This window comes from Copadichromis virginalis, linkage group LG12, assembly GCF_057382275.1.
Source record: "Copadichromis virginalis isolate Kocher_CV1m ecotype Utaka linkage group LG12, C_Virginalis_male_GT1.1, whole genome shotgun sequence".
In the NCBI taxonomy this organism is placed as follows: Eukaryota; Metazoa; Chordata; class Actinopteri; order Cichliformes; family Cichlidae; genus Copadichromis; species Copadichromis virginalis.
The window spans coordinates 3,116,545-3,138,986 of NC_140629.1; the positions used below are offsets into that span (position 1 = coordinate 3,116,545).

Consider the following 22,442-nt stretch of genomic DNA (forward strand, 5'->3'; position numbering starts at 1 on the left):
TTGCAAACTACACAAAAGGCAGCCGCTAAAGCGTTTAAGTTTCAAAATAGAACAAACGAAACAGACTAAATTCCACTTAGAAACAAAATATTAATTCTAAAAATAAATCTTAGTTTGTTTTACAGAAGAACAGACAAAACTGACTAACTTTTGTCAATATCAAATAAACTGAGAACTAAAAGGAAATTCTCAATCTCTCCTTGTTGTATAGCTGAGCTTTTCAAACAGTTTTAACAGTTACTTTAGTCTGACAAAAGCCGAATGACGAATTAGCGCTTCCAGTCAGAGACTGAGCATGCACCGCTTTATTGTATTTCCAGACCTGCTTTACAGTGCGCGCTACTCTGTTTTTTGTCAGACTTGAAATAGCCGAAATACCTTCACACTACGGAGCTTCTATGGCTCTTCTGTTTGACAATCTCTCCGGCGTTTGAGCCGTCATCTGTTTTCTCTTCGGTAACCTTCGGTCACGCTCTCGGTGGATTTTTCTCTAGTCGGCACACTCATTTCCTCCATTACCCGGGCGGCACGGCGTCTGGCTGCTTCCCAAATACACATGTGCGGCTTGGCACTTGTGCTGTACGTAACAAGTCACGTGACATGACGCTCCGGCTGTGATTGGTTCGGCTCTGCGCTAGTTAATTTGGATTGGCTGTTCTTCTTCTTCTTCTTCTTTTTTTTAAGAGGACAAGAGAGATGAGGTCTATCGCAATATTTAACTTTTCTATTGAGAAAAAGTTATTTCGCAATACGTATCGTTATCGTTCTATCGCCCAGCTCTACCCTGCACCCATTTAATGGATGATGTTAGTTAACATTCAAATTCAAATTCAAATTTTATTTGTCACGTACACAGTCATACACAGTACGATATGTAGTGAAATGCTTGGACAACTGCTCGTGACCTAAAGAAAACAAAAAAGGAAAAGGCTATGAATAAGATAGGAAATAAATATGAAAAATTAAAAAGGGTAAATTTAACTAGGAAGGAATAAGATAAAATATATAAATTAAAGTTGAAAATAAAATAACTGTACAACAAAATACACAATATAGAACTATATAAGAATGTATGAAGAAATATAAATAAATATATACACAATAACAGCAGCATATACACAATAACAGCAGCGTGATTTAAGTAATGAAGTGAAACAATGTCCAGAAAGTCCAGTGTGTGTGTAAGAACCATATGTGTGGGTCAGTACTGTGTGGTGGTGTGATTGAGAGACCGTATCGCCTGCGGGAAGAAGCTCCTCCTCAGTCTCTCTGTGTTGGTCTTCAGGGAGCGGAATCGCTTTCCTGACCTCAGCAGAGAGAACAGTCTGTTGTTGGGATGGCTGAGGTCCTTCACCATCTTCCTGGCCTTGGTCCAGCACCGCCTGCTGTAGATTGAGTGCAGGTCAGGGAGCTTGGAGCGGATGGTGCGCTCAGCTGACCGCACAACCCTCTGTAGAGCTCGTCTGTCCTGCATGGTGCTGTTCCCGAACCAGGTTAAGATGTTTCCCGTCAGGATGCTCTCTATGGTGCACGAGTAAAAGTTCCTGAGCACCTTGGAGGGCAGTTGGAAGTCTCTCAAGCGTCTGAGGTGGTAGAGACGCTGACGGGCCTTTTTCACCACGGTGTTGATGTGACAGGACCATGACAGGTCCTGCGTGATGTGAACTCCGAGGTATTTGCTGTCCACTCTCTCCACTGGGCACTCGTTGATGACGGGGGTCTGGTAGTTCCTCTCCTGCTTAGTGCTGAAGTCCACTATCAGCTCCTTTGTCTTACTGACGTTTAGAAGGAGGTTGTTCCTCTGGCACCAGTTCTCCAGATTCCTAATCTCCTTCAGGTAGGCCGTCTCGTTGTTATCAGAGATCAGGCCCACCACGACGGTGTCGTCAGCAAACTTGATGATGGTGGTGGAGCTGGTAGTGGCCACGCAGTCATATGTGTACAAAGAGTACAGCAGGGGGCTCAGAACACACCCCTGGGGGGCTCCAGTGCTGAGAGTGGTGGAGGCTGAGACATGTCCGCCCATCCTTACTGCCTGTGGTCTGCCAGTTAGGAAGTTGGAGATCCACTGACACATAGATGAGCTGAGTCCCAGATGCTCCAGCTTGGTGGTGAGTGTGGAGGGAATTATGGTGTTAAATGCAGAGCTGTAGTCTATGAAGAGCATTTTAACATAATTCCCCCTTCTAGTGTCCAAGTGAGTGAGTGATGTGTGGAGGAGATGAGAGATGGCATCGTCTGTGGAACGATTTGGACGGTAAGCGAACTGTAGTGGGTCCAGTGTGTCTGGTAGTGAAGAAATGATGAAGTCTCTGACCAGGCGTTCAAAGCACTTCATCACTACTGAGGTGAGGGCTACAGGGCGATAGTCATTGAGAGAAGCAGGGTGGGGTTTCTTCGGGACAGGAACAATGATGGACTCTTTGAAGCATGTGGGGATCACCGACTGAGATAAAGAGATGTTGAATATCTCAGTGAACACAGGAGCTAGCTGGTATGCGCAGTCTCTGAGGATACGACCTGGGATGCCGTCTGGTCCTGCTGCTTTCCTGGTGTTCACTCTCTTGAAGGCTCTCCTTACTTCATGCTCGGAGATGACGAGCACGTTTCCGGTGCTGGCAGTATCTTCCTGTCTGCAGCCGTTAGCGCCGCTAACACTAGCATTGTTGGAGTCCTTAGCTGCAGCCTCGAAGCGAGCATAGAAAGTGTTCAGCTCGTCTGCCAGAGTCACGGCCGCGTTCGTCATACCGGTTGTTGGTGCTTTATAGTCCGTTATTGTCCTTAGTCCCCGCTACAGGCTCCTAGAGTCACTCTGTTGGAGTTGTGACTCTAGTTTCCTCCCGTAGCGCTGCTTCGCCTCTTTCACCGCCCTCCGCACGTTATATGACGCGGCTTTGTACGGGTCCATGTCCCCCGTCATGAGTCCCGTGTTGTAGGCAGCGGTGCGGGATCTCAGAGCGTCGCGGATGGTTTTATCCACCCACGGCTTCTGGTTGGGAAACGTTGTGATAGTCTTTGTCTCCACGGTATCATCCGCTAGTTTCCCGATGAATCCCACAACCGCTTCCGTAAACACGTTGACATCATCATCGGAGCTGTTTCTGAACACCCAGTCTGCGTCATCGAGTGCGTCCTCTAACGCGGCCACCGATTGATCCGTCCAGCGCGCGACCTTCCTCTGAACCGGAACTTCCTGTTTCAGCCTTTGTTTGTATTTTGGGATGAGGAAGATGGCGGCGTGATCAGATTTGCCAAAAGGAGGGCGGGATTGTGCCTTGTAGCCGTCCTTGACCGTAGTGTAGCAGTGGTCCAGTGTCCTTTCACCTCTGGTGGGGCAGGAGATGTGTTGATAAAAGTTCGGCGCTGCGCGTTTGAGGTTGGCGCTATTAAAGTCCCCCGTCACAATAAGCGCAGCGTCCCGGTGTTGTGTCTGGTGCTGTGTGAGTGCCTCATGCAGCTCACATAAGGCGGTGACCGTGTCCGCTTGTGGTGGAATATAAACGGCACTTACAATGACCGATGTAAATTCCCGAGGTAGATAAAAAGGACGACACATGATGGACAGTAGTTCCAGATTTGGTGTGCAGGAGCGTGTGAGAGGAACAACGTTCGCACTGTTGCACCAGTTGTTGTTCACCATTAAACACACGCCGCCTCCCCTTGACTTCCCCGAGTCCCGTGTCCTGTCCATGCGGTGAACCGAGAAGAACTCGGCCGGCTGGATGGCGTGGTCCGGCACCGCTGGGTTCAGCCATGTCTCGGTGAAGCAGAGGAGATTGCAGTCCCGAATGTCTCTCTGGAACTTTGATGACCTCAGGGCCAGGGTAAGCTTGTTCTCCAGTGACTGGACGTTGGCGAGCAGGATGCTAGGCAGAGGTGTGCGGTGTGCACGAGCTCTCAGCCTGTTCCTGACGCCGGCTCGCTTCCCTCTAGGCCGCCGCCGCCGCTTCCCTTTGTTCTCCCTCAAGATCTCACTCGGCCAGCTCGGATCCGGAGTTAAAAACTTCGAATTGTGAGTACATTGTAAACCAATAGAAACAAGAGTGTCACTGTCATACCTAATGTACCCAATGGTGGTGATTTTGCCGATTTAGAAACGCTGAAAACTAACTTAAAAAACAAAGACAAAGAAAAAGTGGTCGGAGCAGTCGTGACGGCAGCCGACCTCACCGGCGCCATCTTTTTCTTCCTGATAAGTTTATGGTTTCAGTCGCTAATTTAAAGTCTTATTAAATATCAGACAGTGGTTTGAAAATCTCTGCACACCCGAATGAATGACGGGCGCATCGGACCAAGATCTGTTTTTATCTAATAGTTAGAATCTGTTTTTATTGAGTCACAACATTTCGGCCCAAATAACCTTCCAGTATCATCCATCCCTCTTCCGCTTATCCCGAACGTGGTTGTGGGGGCAGCAGCCTAAGCAGAGAGCCCAGATCTCCCTCTCCCAGCCACCTCCTCCAGCGTGTCCTGGGTCTGTCCCGCCCAGGACGCATCCTTGTCAGCTCACCTCAGCTGGCTCCTTTCGATGTGGAGGAGCAGCAGCTCTACTCTGAGCCCCTCCCGGAAGGCTGAACTCCTCACCCTATCTCTAAGGGAGAGGCCAGCCGGCCTTCGGAGGAAGCTTCCGCCGCTGTTATCTTTAATATCGTTGTTTTGGTCACTACCCAAAGCTCATGATAGGTGAGGGTAGAGACTGCAGCTGCAGCACCACTCCGTCTGTCGGTCTCCCGCTCCTCTCTCTCCTCACTTGTGAACAACCACCAGATACTTAAACTCCTCAACTTGGGCCGGAACTCGTCCATGACCCAGACTGGGTGACCCTCCTGTTTCTGGGTGAGGACCACGGCTCAGGTGCCAGAGGTCACCTACTAATCAGAAGGTTGATGGTTCGATCCCTGTCTGTTCCTGTGTATGTGATAAATATCCTTGGGCAAGATGAAAACCTCCTTTAGAAAATATTTGCAAAATTAGAATTAAAGATGATATTTTCCAAATCTGTGTTCAGACTGTAAATGCTCAGCACAGACACTGAGCACTGCAGTGGAGAAACGGAGGCCCGACCCTGCACATGTGGACGAACAGGGCGAGATAAAACAGACAAAACAATAAATACCCAAACCTCAGGTGGATGATCAATGATGGGAGCTTCCATCCCCGTCCTGCAGAACTGATCCTGCAAATTCCTGAAACAGAACCAACTTGGAGTAAGACGGGTGGCATTTTGTGACGTTTGATCTGTCAGAGGGTGACCAACTTCCTGGTACAACATCACAACGAGAACTTTTTCAAAATTACTTTCTGTTCAAAGTTGATGCTAAAGTTTTATACTTGTCAGATCCAAATAATCCCAAAGATGAAAGAGAAAAATAAATGAATAAGAAATCAAATTCGGTTTTTCCTGTTATGAAAAACAGGTTGATTGTCTGGATTTTTAGCAGGTGTAGCTCCTGTGGGTGCAGCGATTGTTCGACTGTTCGAGAAGCCTGACGTCAAACTGCATTATGTTAAAAACTAAACTTCACACACGGTGCTTGATGCTGGTCTGTTTTCAGCTCAGAATAAACGTGTGCGCTTGTTAAGCTAGAAATGAAGTCAAATGATTAGTCTTTGCCTTGAGACGTGGCAGTTAGTACAAGGGATGAACTGACAGCTGTTATTTTACAAGAATCTGTTTCAAAAGTTATTAATTATTAAATTAGTAACATTATTCCTAATTCATTTTTAGAAATCCATTTACTTCTCTTTTTTTGTTGCATTTTTAAAAGATTGTCAAAATCATTTTTTTAATTCTGAGAATTTAAAAACATTTTCCACTAAGTTTTCAAATTTAGAATAATGTTATTGTCAAAATACAAAAGAAAGTATTTGTCGCACAATTAACAGTAAGTAACAAAATGACTCGTATTTCGATGTGCGTGGCTCTCCTGGTCCTTCATGGAGGAGGGTGGAGAACAGCTTTTTGGTGTCTGTGTGTGTGTGTCTGTGTGTGTGTGTGTGTGTGTGTCTGTGTGCGCGTGTGTGTGTGTGTGTCTGTGTGTGTGTGTGTGTGTGTGTGTGTGTGTGTGTGATGAGGCTTAACTCTGCGAGCAGCCGAGAACACGCGCTGTAACTTAAGCTTCATTATGTGCGTTCTGTGGCCTGGAGGTAGATGGAGGATTAAGGGAAGATTTTCAGCAGCTTCCTCAAATTGCTGTCTTTCCAGTTTGAGAGTAGCTCTGTGATTAACAAAGTGTAGCTTCACAAGGATGGTCCTGTGTTGGCTCTTTCATCCTCTTCCCCTCCTTCATGCTGTATTCCTCGTTTCCCTCACTCCTGGTCAGCCAGCTGCCACACCAGGCTTACAAACACTCATTGGTATCATTTTAACTTTGATTTTACATCATTTTATCCAGAACATCAAATACGTGTGAGCCCTTTCCCCACGGGTTCCTACCACCTCCCTTCCTAACTGCTTTTCATTGTTTGAAGCAATCAGCTGAAACTGCGCTCTTTAAGGAAACAGAATGAAGGTTAATGATTGAGGGGCCGCCTGTGTGGAACATCTGTGCTAACACTAAGGATGCAACAGGTGCTGGGTACAGTAATACTGTCACATATTGTTACCTGAAGCAGGTTTTGTGAAATGTGTTATTTTAGCGTCAGGTGTCTTGTAAGAGAAGCGTTTTTATCAGACACTGCTGTGGGGAAGAGGAGAGAAAGGACGCGCTGCAAACAAACCAGCTGTGTCCTCATTCAGACCTGCAGACGTTTCTCTCATCGTACTGCCTGTTATACCTCCACTTTCACTAAATGAGAGTTGGAGCTTAAGAATCCTTTGGATTATCCGGTGCCTGGCTAGCACTTAAGCCCCAGCCGCCCTCGTGATTTCAATTAAAAATGTGTGCCTTCAGCAAGGTTTTTGCTCCCACTCCCTTTTTTAAGCTTTAGATGAATTACTGTAAAGACGCTGATGGAAATGGCTCTAAACCCTCTCCTGTGCCCACTCTCCTTCCATCTGCAGATGATCCAACTGACCAGCGTACTTGCCTTATCTGTGGAGATCGCGCCACAGGCCTGCACTATGGCATCATCTCCTGCGAGGGCTGCAAGGGCTTCTTCAAGCGCAGCATCTGCAACAAGCGCGTGTACCGCTGCAGCCGGGACAAAAACTGCGAGATGTCACGCAAGCAGCGCAACCGCTGCCAGTACTGCCGCCTGCTTAAGTGCCTTCAGATGGGAATGAACCGTAAAGGTAAAGTAGATGTTTCAAGCCACCAGAAACAGACGTTTGTTTGGTAATAAATGTCTGACTCATCGAGTTGCGGTAACAATGAAGCATCAATGACAAAAGAATCAGTACCCAGACCAGAAAAGAGTCAGAGGTACTACGGTTGAAGGTCGTGTCTGGAGAGTGACTGGCCTCTTAAATGAAACGTCTTCAAACTTTCAGTCACCTTGTTTTTCTGCTTTTAACAGTTTTTCAGCACAGTGCACTGTCAGTATGACTCTGAAACCAACGGTAGGTGAACTGATCATCTTGTTACAGGGTAAACGGTTCTTGTATAACGCTTTTCTGCTCAGAGGACTCAAAGCAATTTTGCCTCATTCACACGAGTTTTTTCTATCCTCTGTTTCATACTCTGATGCATCCATCGGAGTGTCTTGACCAATGATATTTGGCATGCAGACTTTGGCGAGCACGTGGGGATCGAACCACCAAACTTCCAATTAGTAGGTGACCGGCTGTACTTCCTGAGCTGCAGGCAACCTTTGATTTAAGCATTCATGTGGACTTCACTGTGCCACTTAAACACTGTTGAAGATGCAGCACTTCCCCTGAATGTCCACAGCAAGCCTGAGTCAATGAGGCGTTTAAACCATCCACACCTAAAGGATGGACGGACAGATGCTGTTCCCTGGCTCGAGCCTATCCCAACCATCATGGGGGAGTTTGGGACTGGCCACATGAATGCTTAAATGAAAGGTTTCCTGTAAGTAGAGCCGGTCACCTATTAACTGGAAGTTTGGTAGTTCGATCCCACCGCTCTGTCACAGCGCTGACAGACCGGTGGGACTGTGGTGGCGTGGGTGAAGGTGTGTTATTAACCCTCTGGGGTCGATGGACACGCCGGTGCCCGCAAGTCATGTGACCGGTTTAAGATGACATAGTAACAAGATGCGACTCTGCTGAGTCTCTGTTTAACTTATGGTTAAAGTTAAACTACATGGCAGTTTTTACATGTTGCTGATAGGCCAGGTTACACCAGAGTTATGATAAAACATCCACACACTGCTTTTTTCTAAATACTATATGTTTAGTGCAGGAAGGAACAGTGAACATGGCCGCGCTAACAACAACAACACACCAAGGAAAAATGCCTCCCCTTTCCTATTGGTGGAAAAATGCACCAATCCAAAAACGATATGGCTGAATGTGACCTTTGTTGTTTAGGAAGAGGTCAAAGTTGTGGGAGAGAGTCGGGATATCGATGGGAGAGATTTGAGATGTTTAGCGTGTCTGGAGTGTGTAGTTAGTGTGTAGTTGTTTTGTTCTGTCCACCGCTGAGTGTCACAGTCAAAGGCTGCAGTGTAAACGCTGCGTCCAGGTGGAAGACGCCTCCTGCTGTCTCGTGGTGGACACAAACTATTTTTTGGAGTTGCACAATCATTTGTGTGGCGTCTTACTGTGACACCTAACACTTCCTAATTTTTCAACTTCAAGTTATGTTTCTTGACTGATTTTTAGATCATTGTGTGAATGCAGTACGTCACCATGAATAAAGAACTTTATTTATTCAAGACGAGCTAAACGGTTTTTAAAGGTGAAATACAAAGTAGTCAAAAACAGCCTGAAAGATGAGGTTTAAGTTTTTGGTAAAACTGTGTTCACAGTGCAGATTTGTGTAAATGTAAGCACGTAACAGAACCTCACGTGGAGTAGCTTCTAGATCCACCTGCTTATTTATGAAAAGGTTCTACAGTACAAAGTATATGGGTAAATGAGGAGGTTACAGACTGTGTGTATATGAACCATGTATAGATCCGCCCCTGTAATTTAGATGTGTCAAAATCAGGTTTTTAAGATGCTGAGTGGCCAGAGCTGCTTCTGTCGGGACTTTGCTCCGTTTATCTGTGAGCCAAACAAACAGCTGCTCGCAAAGTCTCTGAAAACCTGGAAACGCTTGAATGTGTCAATTCTACCAATAAATCTGTTTCTCCCTCCTGGACACACACACACACACACACACACACACACACACACACACACACACACACACACACACAATCTAAGCTGCAGTTTTCCTTCCACAGACATGTGCTGCCCCCATGTGGCTAAAACTTGTAAGTGACTGTCCTCATGGCCTTATTCTTCAAGTGCCTGTCTTAGAATGGAGATGAGACTGGGACTCACCCAGTCAGACACTAATCACAGCGATTTTATCTACACTGCAGAAACACTCACACACACTAAGACTATGAGATGAAATGTACTTTGCTTGTAAGTGTACCAAAACAATATGACTGCCCGCCAGCAGCAGCTGTGTTTGGAGCTGGATGGTGGGACAGTTTTGCCTGATGTGCTTTAGCCACTAGGGAGAGCTGTGACACCGATCATGTTTGGTTAACGGAACAAATGACTTTTCCCTGTTTTTTGACATGTAGCAATCAGAGAGGACGGCATGCCTGGAGGGAGGAACAAAAGCATTGGACCTGTGCAGGTAAATGGACTGAAGGATTGTGTTGTTTGTGGTGCGCACTGACCTTTCCCCACCTCCCAGCCAGCCTGAGCATCATCGCTGTGGCTCAGCCTCTGAGGAATTGTCCTTACAGTAAACCCACTCAGATCACAAGCCATTAAATAACACAGAGCTGGAGTGCTGCAGTGCTACTCTTCGGGATGCTCATAATGAGAGCGAGCCCTGACCTTGTTATATCATCTGTATAATTGTGTAGCAGCTGATTAGTCCCCATTCAGCGGTGCCTTTATTATTAACGTGAAGCGAGGGAACAAATGGTCAGAAAAATGTGTGACATGAGGATAAGTACCACTGAGCCGCTATTCACAGGGAGGGAGGCGCTCAATTCATTCGGGCTCAATTGAACGAGTCAAAACAGAGAAACACGGCTTCCATTAAGAACCAGCGCCCTTAATGAAAGCAGGAGCTTTCTGTCATGAATATGGAATGAAAACGCCTGTTACAGTGTTTGGGATGAACTGATAGAAATGAAAGTGACTTGACCTCCCTCAGACATGAGACGTGGTATGTGCAGGCGTGCTGAAGCCTTTCAGAATGGCTTTTGTCTGCGTTTTCTGCTCATGCTGACCTGCACAGATCTTATTATTTTAAGTGTGTGAATCATCCAATCAAACGCGCACACACACACGCGCCTCTTTTCTTTCTGTGTCATTATGTGATTGTGTCCTTGCTCCTCAGCATTTTAATGAAAAGCCGTGTGCTGTTAGTTGGTGCTAATCAATTGAACTGATGCACATGCATGGGTGTGCTGTAAGCTCCAAACCTCCCTGTGTGTGTGTGTGTGTGTGTGTGTGTGTGTGTGTGTGTGTGTGTGTGTGTGTGTGTGTGTGTGTGTGTTCTAGATAACAGAGGAGGAGATCGAGCGGATCATGTCGGGCCAGGAGTTCAAGGAGGACGCCCCGGAGCACACCTGGGGCAACAACGGCGACAGCGACCACAGCTCGCCAAGCAACGGCGCCTCGGAGGGCAACCAGCCGTCGCCTGCCTCCACTCTGTCGTCCAAGTGAGTCGTCGATCTCATCCGCTCAGCTACGCGCCTCTGGCACTCGCCCCATCTTTGAGATAATGAGCCGGCCCTGACAGTCTAACACCTCGTTCCCATCTCACCCAGACTTTAGTTAAAGTATTCATCGGCCAAAGAATGCCTGAATATGCAGCCACTCAGGCTCGCTGATCGCAACCAAACACAAAGAGCTCACCGCACTATCTGCTGTTCTTGCTTGGAGACGAGCATATTGTCTATCTGCACTCATCAAGGACAAATATTGTCTAGGTACTTGCATGATGGCATTTATTTTAGTCTCAGTTTGTGTAAACATCAGGTTTTATCTCAGCAGCCTGAAAACTATTCAGGGGATGGCTTTTCTTTTTTTATGAGATGGAATTAAACCTTGCCAGAAATGAACAGCAAACAGAAAGCCTGCGTCGCATGCGCTCGTGCACATGCCCAGAATGCAAAGTTTAGTCTGCAAGTTTGTGAAAAAATGCAAAGAGTTTGATTGGGGATGAAGCTCAGCACATCAGGGTGAGGTTAAAGGAGGGTTTGCCTGAGAAATGCAAACCCCGACGTGTGAGCCAGTGTGTTTTTGTCCCCGCAATACTAATAAAATCTGCATTACTGTAACCTTTGACCTTTGTGTGCTTCCAGTCGCTCCGCTGAAATGAACGGCTACACGGCAGCCCTGCGGGACCAGTACATTAACACCTCCATGCCCACGCCTTACCAGCTCTTGCCTCACCTGTTCAGCTACGCCGCCCAGTCTGGCCTGCTGGCCTCTCAGCCCCGCAACCTCTACCCACAGCCCCACCCTCTGGTGCAGCAGCTGGTGGCTGCTGAAGAGCTGGCCCCCCTGACCACTCCAATGCTTATAGAAGAAGAGTGAGTTCATACTCAGCATCGTGCGTTGTGTAGAGGCGCGGCCAAATGAAAGGAGTGCAGCTGGTTTCAGAAAGCAAAATTCTCAATTAGATACTCATTTTGTAGCAAACAGTCCTTCCCAGTAAACCAAACTTGTTAGTCTTTTTCTAATTGTATGTCGTGAACGTTGCCATTTACCTCGGTAAGTGAGATGCAGGTGTGTTGGAATAGGAATTAGGCTCTTGAACCTCTATGTTAATATTTTGAGAGCCTGGCGCTCTCACAAGCGCTCCAACAGGAGGATATTCTCTGAATATCAAGTTCATCATGTTTTTGGTCGTTGATGCTGACTGTGTGAGGTTTCTTCATCATTTCTTCCACTTCCACATACACTGAAGTATCCCCACAGCATTCATTCCCACCATCAGTGTTCTTAGGGTTGCCTTTTCTTCCTGTGTACAAACACTAGCAGTGTCGCGGTGACCAAACAACTCTGGTTTAGTGTTATTTGACCAAAGGACAAAGGATTGTCCTCAGCATTCTTGCCTTGAAGGAGTCTCTTCTGCTAACGTGGAGCTACTCCTGTGAGCTCGTTGCTTCATTAGTTTCTCCCCTCCAAGTCTAAAGTGATTTGTTTTTGGCTTGATGCATTTTCATGTGGCAGCTCAAACTGCTGCCAACGTTTCTATACTACGTGTAAACTGGAAGATAAAACACGGCAGCGTTTGTGCTGTGGCTCAATGAAAAGCTCTGTTGCTCAGTGGGATAATAATACTGACCATGATCAGCGTTTTATCCCAAACTAGAATTAGTTTGAAATGCTCTGTTGACATTTCTTTGTCAAAATTAGAAAGGTTTGTGATTTTGAAAGTGCAGGAACTTTCTGATCACATCTTGATTTTTTCAGCATTACATTATTTTAAAGATTCTTTTAAATACATTTTGTGTGATTGTTTATTTTTTCCTCATTATTTTACATTTATTCCTCAGATAAATTCAGGGAAATGCTTTAGGAAATGGCCTGAAGTCAGCTGCTCTCTGTTGGTAACAGAGGTTAGAATTAGCTGAAGGCTAAGCAGATCTGCTCTGTGAAATGAGGAGAATATAGAGGGACAGGAAGTCAGACGGTGAGGGACGTGAAGGCTGCTGAAAGCTGTTTGTTGTGGAGTGGGATGCTGATTTGAGCCACGTCAGGCCCATTTTGACATGATGAGAGTTTTCCTGCCCACCACACATCTGTCTCGTTGTTGTTTGCTCACTAGGTACAAGGTAACACAAGTGGAGCTGTTTGCTCTGCTGTGCCGTCTGGCAGACGAGCTGCTCTTCCGCCAGATCTCCTGGATCAAGAAGCTGCCCTTCTTCTGTGAGCTCTCCATAGAGGACTACACCTGCCTGCTCAGCTCCACCTGGCAGGAGCTCATCCTGCTCTCCTGCCTCACTATCTACAGTGGCCAGATCTTTGGAGAGCTGGCCGACATCACAGCAAAGTACACGCCATCTGACGACGAGCTTCAGGGGTGAGTGGCGAGTGCTTAAAGAGCAAAAGGAGAGAACAATTGGGGTGTTTTGTTTATGAGCTTTAGAATAACTTGAATTATTGAGGAGCCAAAAAACACCCACATTTACTCCATTTAGTTTATAACTATTACATACCTCCCCTGAGTTTCTTAGAGGTGCACAGAAGAAACGATATGATAGATGGACACTGTGACGTCGTCCACTGGTTTCTGAGCTCTAGTTTGTTTTACCATCATCACCGTGGTTTAAAAAACAAGCAGACAACAATTACTTGTCACGAGGACGGGCAGGTCTGCTTGCTCATTGGCTAATCAATGTCATTAGCCAATGAGCAAGCAGAACCAAGTTGAACCCTCCTTGTTGAAGCATAGAATTACTTATATTTCCAAAAGAGACATTATTTTTGTATTCAATAAAGGCCAAAAAAACTCATCAGGAAAGTGTTTACAGAGGTCAAGTCTTTTTGCAGCTACAGCTATCGCCATCTGGTGGCCGTTATGGCATTTCTGCATTAACGTCCTTTTACCAAACTAGAACCTGCAGTCAGCTGTGCTTCACTTACTGCTCTCAGAAACCTCGTTTCAGCCACGGCTGTTTTCTCTTTTTAGGGAAAGAGCTATACGTTTACCCACTAGCAGACAACTGATAGAGTTAGCAACTAGCTAACTTCTAAAGCAGATCTTTAAGCAAAGTCAAAGGCAAGACAATAGGGCTCCGAATGATGGCTTGCATTGCTATTTGTGTGCTGGTATTATAACAAGACAGCTGTTTGTAACTTTGTAACTGTAATTCAAATCATTTATTCATATAGCACCAAATCACGACAGCAGCTGTAAAAACTCTACAATAATAGTTTTTTTGTAAAACCTTCTGCGAATGTTACAGTTACACTTTACTGGGTTAGCAACATAAATCAGTTATTACTATTACCATTAATATTGAATATTGAGCTGGCATATTTTGTACATATTATGTTAGCTAGGCAGCTGGCACAGACAATGACCTTTAGATTGTTTTCATATTGTTTTCTATCATCAATAATCAAAATATTATCCAGCAGTTAAGGAGTTGTTAAGGAGGCTAACCGTTTAGGCGACAGTGCAGAAACAGCCAAGGCTAACTTCTATGCTAGCTTTTAGCAGTAGAGAGCTTCTGAATTACTATATTGTAATTTTGTAACAGAGACTACTTTAAAAGTAACCTTTCCAGACACTAAAGTTAAGTAGCTCAAGCAAGAACAACAACAAGTGATCTTATTCTATAGTCATGATATTGATACGTAGCAGAAAGAAACTGCCTTCATTCGTTCTGTTTTGGTAATTCAGCCTCACCCACAGCAGTCACAGTGGGGCTGTTTCACTATAAGATATTAAATGTTTCTTTTTAGTCTCTGGGAGCTGTGCTAATTCAGTATTTCAGTAGAAATGAGAACAGCAATCAGGAATTCAACATTCCCTCTGCACAGCCAAGCTGTTTCACTTTGTGAGCTCATCATCTCTAAAAGGGCTTAATATTTTTCTCCAAGTGTTATTGCTGGGTGAGGCCCAGTGAAGTGGTCCGTGAACAGGAGGCCTCCTCAGAGCTGAGCTGTGGCTAGCACTGTCTGGCATGTGTACTATAGACGCTTGTTTCACTTGAAGTAGAAAAGGATGCGTGGGGGAAGAGGGGGAGTGTTCCTGTGTAAATCAAACATGTATAATTTGACCTTCTGACACATTCTCCTAATATAACTCTGCTGCTTCAGTCAATTTGCCCACAGTTTAGTGGTTTTAGACGTGGACGTTTGATTTACAGTGGCATTGTTGAAGTTTGTGAAAGAGATTAGAAGTGCAAGGCAGAAAATTGATGTTTAAAACGTGGAATGAACTTATGAATCTTCTCTTCAAAAAGCTGTGGAATCAGCAGGACGCTTTAAGCACTTTTAATAGATCTGACATATTTCCTCCCTCATTTTCTTTGCCTTGTCCATTGAAGCATGGAAGCTTAAGATAGCGGTGCTGGGGGGATTTTTGTCTTCTTTTTTTATGTGGATTGTAGTGAGGACAGCAAACCTACAAAAGTCTATATCATGGTTTGAGTTGGAGCCTTAAAGGCACCGTCTGGCTTCATAGAGCTGCAGTTTTCAGCTTAACTGACGGGTCTGTGTGTGATTCCTCAGATTCAGCGAGGATGGGATGGAAGTAATGGAGAGGTTGATCATTCTGTTTCGCAAACTCCACCAGTTAAAGATCAGCAATGAGGAGTACGCCTGTATGAAAACCATCAACTTCCTCAATCAAGGTAACAACAAAGTCTCCAGCGTGTTGACTTTTTGCCATCGCGACCTTCCCCGCTTGACTGTGATAGTTTCTGCTCCACAGATATCAGAGGACTGTCCAGCATCTCCCAGCTTGAGCAGCTGAATAAACGCTACTGGTGTGTGTGTCAGGACTACATTGAGTCCAAGTACCCACTGCAGCCTAAACGCTTCCCTGAGATCATGATGTGCCTGCCGGACATCCGCTGCATCTCAAGTAAGGCCTCAAAGAACTGTTTAGGCTGTTGTTGAAGACTGACTTTAGAAATGCACTCAGATACTCATACGTTAGTTTGTTTGAGCTACAAAAATGTGATACTACCCAGTGTATTGTGCCACAGCGATTTATGTTCAGCCATGAAAGTTTCAGTTTGTGCCCTTACGACCTGTGTTGTTCCCCGCCCTCTACAGTGCCTTGTCTTTGGGGAAAAACACTGAAAATACAAAAACCGTTGCAAAATTTTATGTTTAATGAATTATTTGGTTAAATTATTTGAGCTAATGGGATAAAAGAAAGCATGGCTTTTGTCATTAAGACAAACTATAATAAGTGCATTAACCCTGTAAGACCCAACCCATCAAAAAATAGCCAGAAAATTCAGATTTTTGGAGCTGAAATGTTTAATAACCCTTAATACACAAATTTTATTTTGCTATATCATGTTGCTTACGATTTATTTTTTGTATTCCATTTGATACATTTGGCTTTTTCTTTTTAACACCAATGTTAATTTTAAAAAGCTGTCCATAACATTTTGAAATTATGGCAAGTATTGATCATGTTGATGGGTTAAAGCTTGAATCACAATCTAGTTACTTTTGTGGTTTTAGCTTATCAATTAAATCAAACACAATCAACTGTTCATTTTTCTGGTAATAAATAAAATCATGGCCAAACCTTTGGATAAATAGAGACACTTTGCATACATTTCTTTTATTTACCAACTCTTTGAAACTTAAGAATGATTGGTGGAAACAAGTAATCTAAATAAAAACTGTGAAATAAATGCTACTGCCAGTGATTTTGACTAACTAGACGTAACTGAACCGAAATCAGCTTCATAAGTTCTAAAAAAGTAAATGGCCTCAGTGAAAATTGTGTCAAAGAAAGGTCGTTAGATTTTGTACACGTAACCTGTCCAAATTAGACCGTTTAACACGAGCTGGGCACACTGCTGGAGCCAGCCTCTAATGGCCGCCAGAGGAACTGCAGCATTCGGCACTTGGGTTGGCTTCATTTGTCTCGCAGGTTGCCTCCTGGACACGACTGTGACCAATGAAAATGTCGGCTGTACAGAAGCTAAGCTAATCATGAACTAAAGTGCCGTGTGTCTCGGGTTTCTTCTCAGCAAAGCTGGTGAACGTCCCTCTGGAGCAGCTCCCCCTGCTGTTCAAAGCAGTCTTGCACTCCTGCAAATCCAGCCTGACCAGCTACAGGACCGGCCCGTCGCCCTGCGTGACCGCCTCCACCGGAAACTAAACCCTCCCCGACACCCGAGTCGAGGACTGGTCTCCCCTCTCGTGAATGTGACAAGCAGCTAGTTTGTTTTTTGTAACTTTTTTCTTTATATATTTATTACACGACAGAGCTGAATGTATGCTGATTTACACTGTGCACATGCTTCTGTACAAAACAAATGCTCGTAGATGCATTGGTCTTTGGAGTTTACAAGCGTGTATCCATTTTGCTCCATGTGTCAGTGTTGCCATTGTTAGAGCTAGACTTTAAAAGAGTTTATTTTATACAGATGGGGCGCCTTGGCACGCGCGACGAGTGTTTTGAGACTACCTCAGGAAGATGTTGTTGCTATTTTCAGGTACCTTTTCTTACTGTTAAATGAAGAGTTGCCCAGTCTAAACCAAAACCCTGTGGATGCTTTGGTACCTCAATCAGAGATGAATGTTCAAAGAAGCTGCATAAATCAGTCTGAAAAACAGTTTTTTGTTACACTGAAAATGCAAAATGAATTAGCAAAAGTACTCAGACATCCTGCTTTTAGGAGGCGGTCTTGTCAATTTAACATTCCATGAGTTAAGGTGGCTGTTGTTGGATCTGTGGGATCATCGAATAGGAGCATACGGGTATTTTTTAACAATCATAGACTAGGGATGTATGGCTTTATTGCAGGGGAAGGGGCGGATAGCTAGGTTTGCTGTTTTTCTTTTTATTATGTTTCTCTCTTGACCAAAGTGTTATGCAAAGATTATATCAAGCGCCCGCTGATGGGTAGGGAGCTGACAGCTCAACAAAACCCTTTTCTTATCCATGAAGGACGAGGATAAGAAATGAATCAGTCTGTTTCAGAGGCAAGACGCTCTGCAGGGCAGAAAAGTTCCACGTTTCATTGCAAACATGCGCGTTTTGTCGCGTGCACACATATGCACAGAGCAGACACGATGGCTCTCATTTTGTGCTCTTCATTGCCAAAGAAGATGGTGCGTTTTCGCCTGCTCTCGACACAGCTGGGTATATGTGATTAAAAATGTGCGAGCTTCACGGGTGACACACACCGATCAGCCACAACGTTGAAATATCGGGGAGGTTTCTGATGTGTTGGCACATTTGGGTCTGTCAGCTCGTCTGTGCTCTCTGGCAGTGGGTCGCGTCACGGATAACACTTCCTGCAGGTTGAATTTTGAGCTTGATTCAATTTGAGGACTTTGGAGAGCAGGTGAACAAACCACGCTTTCCCCTAGTCCTGAGGGAGACCGCTGGTACTGGGGCACGCCATCATTTTTAACAAACACCACATTACTGATTACCAAGGTTAGGGTTGGGTTTTTGCTTTACTCACAATGGAAACGGGCCCATAAATTTTCATTTGAACACATTTTAGCCCTGGGGAAGGATTTTTATTTGGGTGGTTGGATGTTATTGTAACCCTAACCCTATATGTGTTGGCCCCAGCACGCTCAAGCTCTCCCAGCAGAGCTTTGCATAGTAACAAGGTAACGATTACTGGTCACTTCACCTGTCCGGGGTTTTGATGTTGTGGCTGCTTGGTGTTGCCCATCTTAGTGGAACCCACTGAAACCAGCCATTTAAAAGAATCAGTGTTTATTGATCCGTCCGTTTTGCTTAAGAGTTCATTTCGATTTTTCAAAACAGTTGTTGAATTTCAAAGTTCTATCGGCCAGTTTTGAAGGGCAATCAAACGTTTTTAGATGTAGAATGTAAATCAGACCACACTTGGTTTCCACGGGCATCAGGCCGCGTGGACATCCAGGTACGGTCCGACTGTTTTTAAATGAGATGAAAGTGAAAATATCATTTATGCAGAATTGGCTTAAAGTTGAACGTCTAATCGCTTTAATCCAGCCGTAAGTGGACTCGGTGTGATCGGCTAGGGCTTTACCTCAATCAGTTTAGGCCAGGTTTGGAGAATTTTACCCCTGGCTTGCATACCCACAGATATGCACGCCGTTTTAAAAAGTGTAGCCACAGAGAAATGGTCTTTATTTTTAAAGTGTGAGATTATCATTTCTGACCACTTGAAGTGTCTTTTCTGGCCATTTCACCATTTGCGTCATTTGAAATGCAGACAAAGTGCAGTCCCCGCAACCACTCCCTTTTTTGCACACGACAGTGAGGTTTGGAGACCTTAACCCTTGTTCTTGGCCACTGCCCACCCAATGTGTTCCTCTCTCAGGTCCCTGCTGACCTGGATATATACAGGGTAAAGTGAGTGTTATGTATTGCATTCAGGAGTTCGTCAGTGACCACACTGATGTACTTGTAGTATTAGTAGATGTAGCTTCCAGGACATTGTAGGTCCTGTTGTAGAAAGGTGTTTTTGTTTTTTGTTGTTTCAACTTTATTTCCCTCACCGTCCCCACCCCACCCACACTCCCCTTCAGTGAAAGTGGAATTAGTTTGCAGGGCAGGTTTTCTAAAGCTCTCGGCATTGATGACGGACGAAGCAAAAGGCAGCGGCATCTTTCCGATGTCACGGCTTCCCTCCCGTCGTGCGCAGCCTAACGAAACCACAGCCCAATCCAGCGTTCCTTGTAATGCTTCAGTTAGCCTCTTTTGATTTTTTTGAATGCTTTAATGTACCTTTTGTAGTTTATAATTAAGAATGTCTTTTTAGCTTTTTTGGGTTTGATTTGGAGTGAAGACAACACCTATCATTTTCTAAACTGATTTCTTCATTGTTGTTGTTGACGTTCACTTGTTCACTGTGTTCATTAAAGAAAGTGTTACTCAGGCTTTGTCAGCAATGCTTTACGTGCACGCTGCTGACATTTTGGATCTGTTTGCGTAATCTTGGAATAAGTTTAAACCTCAAATGTTGTGCTGTGGCGCCGTCTCTGGAGACAAAAGCCTCGTGTTCATCCATCAGGTGACCAGCACACCACACGGGGGCAGGGTTACGTTTGAGCCACGTGCCCGACGAGCACAGTTTGATAAACTCTTAGGTTTCAAAGTTAATCTTTGGGTGGAATAGATGTGAACCTCACCGTTACCATGGTAACCAGGTTACCATGCACGCGATCACCAGTGAACCACTTGGGTCCACATTTTCAGAAAGTCTAAGATGTTTAAATTCTTCAGTTTTGTTTCAGGTTGTATAAAAACAGCTCGACCGAACCCTGATCCTCCTCGCGTCGCTGGCTAACTGCTGGATGTTCAGATTTTGCAGAGATGAACAAAACCATTTAATGCTGCCTTTAGCGGCGCTGAAAGGTTTGGCTTTTAGCTTGAGATAGCTGCCTCCCTCCCAAACAACTGATAGTGTTATGTTTTTAAAAAACATACATGTAGAGGCAGCATTCCTCCACATGTATTAACTGAAAACATTAAACCAAACTATCTGACAAGATTACATTATCATGTCGTTTTGGTGAACCGACCCTTTAGATCACAGTATCTCAGGACACTTCTGTGTACCGAAGGTCTCACTGTGATGAAACGGTTCAGATCCCCTCAAATGCTGCTCGGAGACCCTGTCAGGCTGTCCCGTGTCTGTGCAGCACTGCCAGAAAAACAGCAAAACGACTGGAGGAATGCACTGAACATCACACTGAGATCTGACAGCGCAGCAGGATCTGAGGGGTTTCTCCTTTAATGTGATGCCAAACTGTCTGCTTATCAGCGGTGAATCCCACCTTTGCTGGCAGCACTCGCACTTGTTCAACGTTACAGTTTGATACACACACGCTGGTGTCTTTTTTTCACTTCCTGTTTGTATTGGTTGTGTGCAGACAAAGGGATGTGTCATTCCTAAACTACCTCTGTATTTTTCACACCGTTACTAATGTTCATTACACCAATGTTTTTTATGAGTTGACCTTACATGTGAACCACCAACACTTGTTTTCTTCTTCGTAGCCTTGTATTCCTCTCTACCTCAGGTACTTTTAGGGACCCTCTTCCTCCTTTGTTTCCTTAATGTGCTGTTTCATGTTAAATTAGCATCATCTTATATTTCACTCCTACCCTGTTATCAAAAATCACATACCAAAGATGAACGAATGTCAATGACAATGTCAGTGCACTGATTAAGCATTCATGTGTTATGTTCTGGCTGAAGTTAACCATGTTGACCTTATCCAAATATGCCTCATTATCTGTTGAATTTGCTGTATTCGCCATACCATGATAATCCTGTGTGTGTGTGTGTGTGCGCGCGCATGCACGTGCGTGTTTGTTGTTCGTTGGTGAAGCAGAGAACACACTCAGTATTATCCCACAGCAGCCGGTGCTGCATGTGATCAGTTGTCAATCGCAGGATGTAACTGTGCTCAGGCTGACTCTTCCTCCGGTTTGCTCACTCGTGTAACCGTAACACTGTGACCACAGATGGACAGACGGCTGTGGTGTGAGCACTGGGGCTGGACACACACACAGGCTCCGCCTTTAAAGTCGCTGTCCTGCTGTTAAACCTTTAACGCCATCAACTTATTTGTAAGTGAGATGTTCAAAAGACTCATGTTCCTACAGAAACAGCTTGTATTCACCACACTTTCTATATAACGCTCGTCCACTCCCTTTAGTTTTCATCTGAGAACAGCCAGTGGGTGTGGCTTCTAAACCAGAGCCAGAGATGACCATATTAGGGATTCCTGTTCAAACTGACTTCATACATGTTGGTGGGCCTGGAGCATTGTGTTTTTATGCAGACGTACACACAAATAGACATTTAGGCCCATATTGCTTGTCCTGGATGGAGCTCCATCCCCTAATTCCCTGTAACTGACAACACTATAGACGGAACAGCAGGTGTCCAGCTGTCAGAGCTTTGTTACAGGCACACGAGGAGCACACCGGCAACATATCTCAGGGAACAAACAGATTCATACACGGTCATCAGAAACTGAAACGCCATTTCTGTCTTTTCTCTTCAGAAATCTCTTGTCTGCTCTTGTTACTTTAACTACCTGTGAAGAATGTGATCCATTATGTGTTAAAAGCATGTTTAGAATGTGTTAGGACTTGAAACAAAATAAATGTGAACATTATGCAAGTGCACTCGGCTAACTTCCAGTTTCTCGCTGTCCAACTCTTGGCTTTTCTACGGGGAAGATGATAGAAACTAATGAGACCGTGTTCCTTTCAGTCACTGATAGGCAGAAGGTCTGCCGTTAAAAGCTGAGGGACCGGAATTTGGATGCGTTTGTCCCTGACCTTCTGCTTCGTGTACTCCACTGTGTTGTTCACAGCGAGATAGTATTATTAGGATAAACACAAAATGTGTTTGAGCCTGGAAAGGAAACATGCCAGGTCTGCTCATTTACTGCAACACTCTTCAAATATAATGTGCTGATGACAATAATTTGCCTGCCGTTGTTTCATAAATGCAGCTTTAAAATATTTCTTATCCATCCGGGTGCTCTAAACAGCTGGAAATTTAAAAAAGCGTTCTGGATAATAACTGACCCCCCTAACTTTAGGGGGGTGCGCACTGAGACTCACCTGAACCCTGCACATATAGAAACAGACTCGGTGCAGTTTTCATCCCACATTCACCATCCAGCTGCTGTTTGAGTAACAACTGCTAAAACTGCAGTACCCAGGTCAGTGGTGCGT

General features: G+C 44.9%; 1 protein-coding gene across 1 annotated transcript in view; it reads left to right on the forward strand.

Moving 5' to 3' along the window:
• Nucleotides 1-18,796, forward strand: part of nr6a1a (nuclear receptor subfamily 6, group A, member 1a) — a 117,020-nt gene extending 98,224 nt beyond the window's left edge. The window contains exons 4-11 of the mRNA XM_085474373.1: nucleotides 7,004-7,234; nucleotides 9,646-9,701; nucleotides 10,583-10,743; nucleotides 11,389-11,619; nucleotides 12,861-13,115; nucleotides 15,275-15,396; nucleotides 15,477-15,629; nucleotides 16,762-18,796. Of these exons, the coding sequence (XP_085330499.1) occupies nucleotides 7,004-7,234; nucleotides 9,646-9,701; nucleotides 10,583-10,743; nucleotides 11,389-11,619; nucleotides 12,861-13,115; nucleotides 15,275-15,396; nucleotides 15,477-15,629; nucleotides 16,762-16,892 (1,340 nt within the window). The 3' untranslated portion in view covers nucleotides 16,893-18,796. The remainder of the gene's footprint in view (nucleotides 1-7,003; nucleotides 7,235-9,645; nucleotides 9,702-10,582; nucleotides 10,744-11,388; nucleotides 11,620-12,860; nucleotides 13,116-15,274; nucleotides 15,397-15,476; nucleotides 15,630-16,761) is intronic.
• The last annotated feature ends 3,646 nt before the right edge of the window (nucleotides 18,797-22,442 follow it).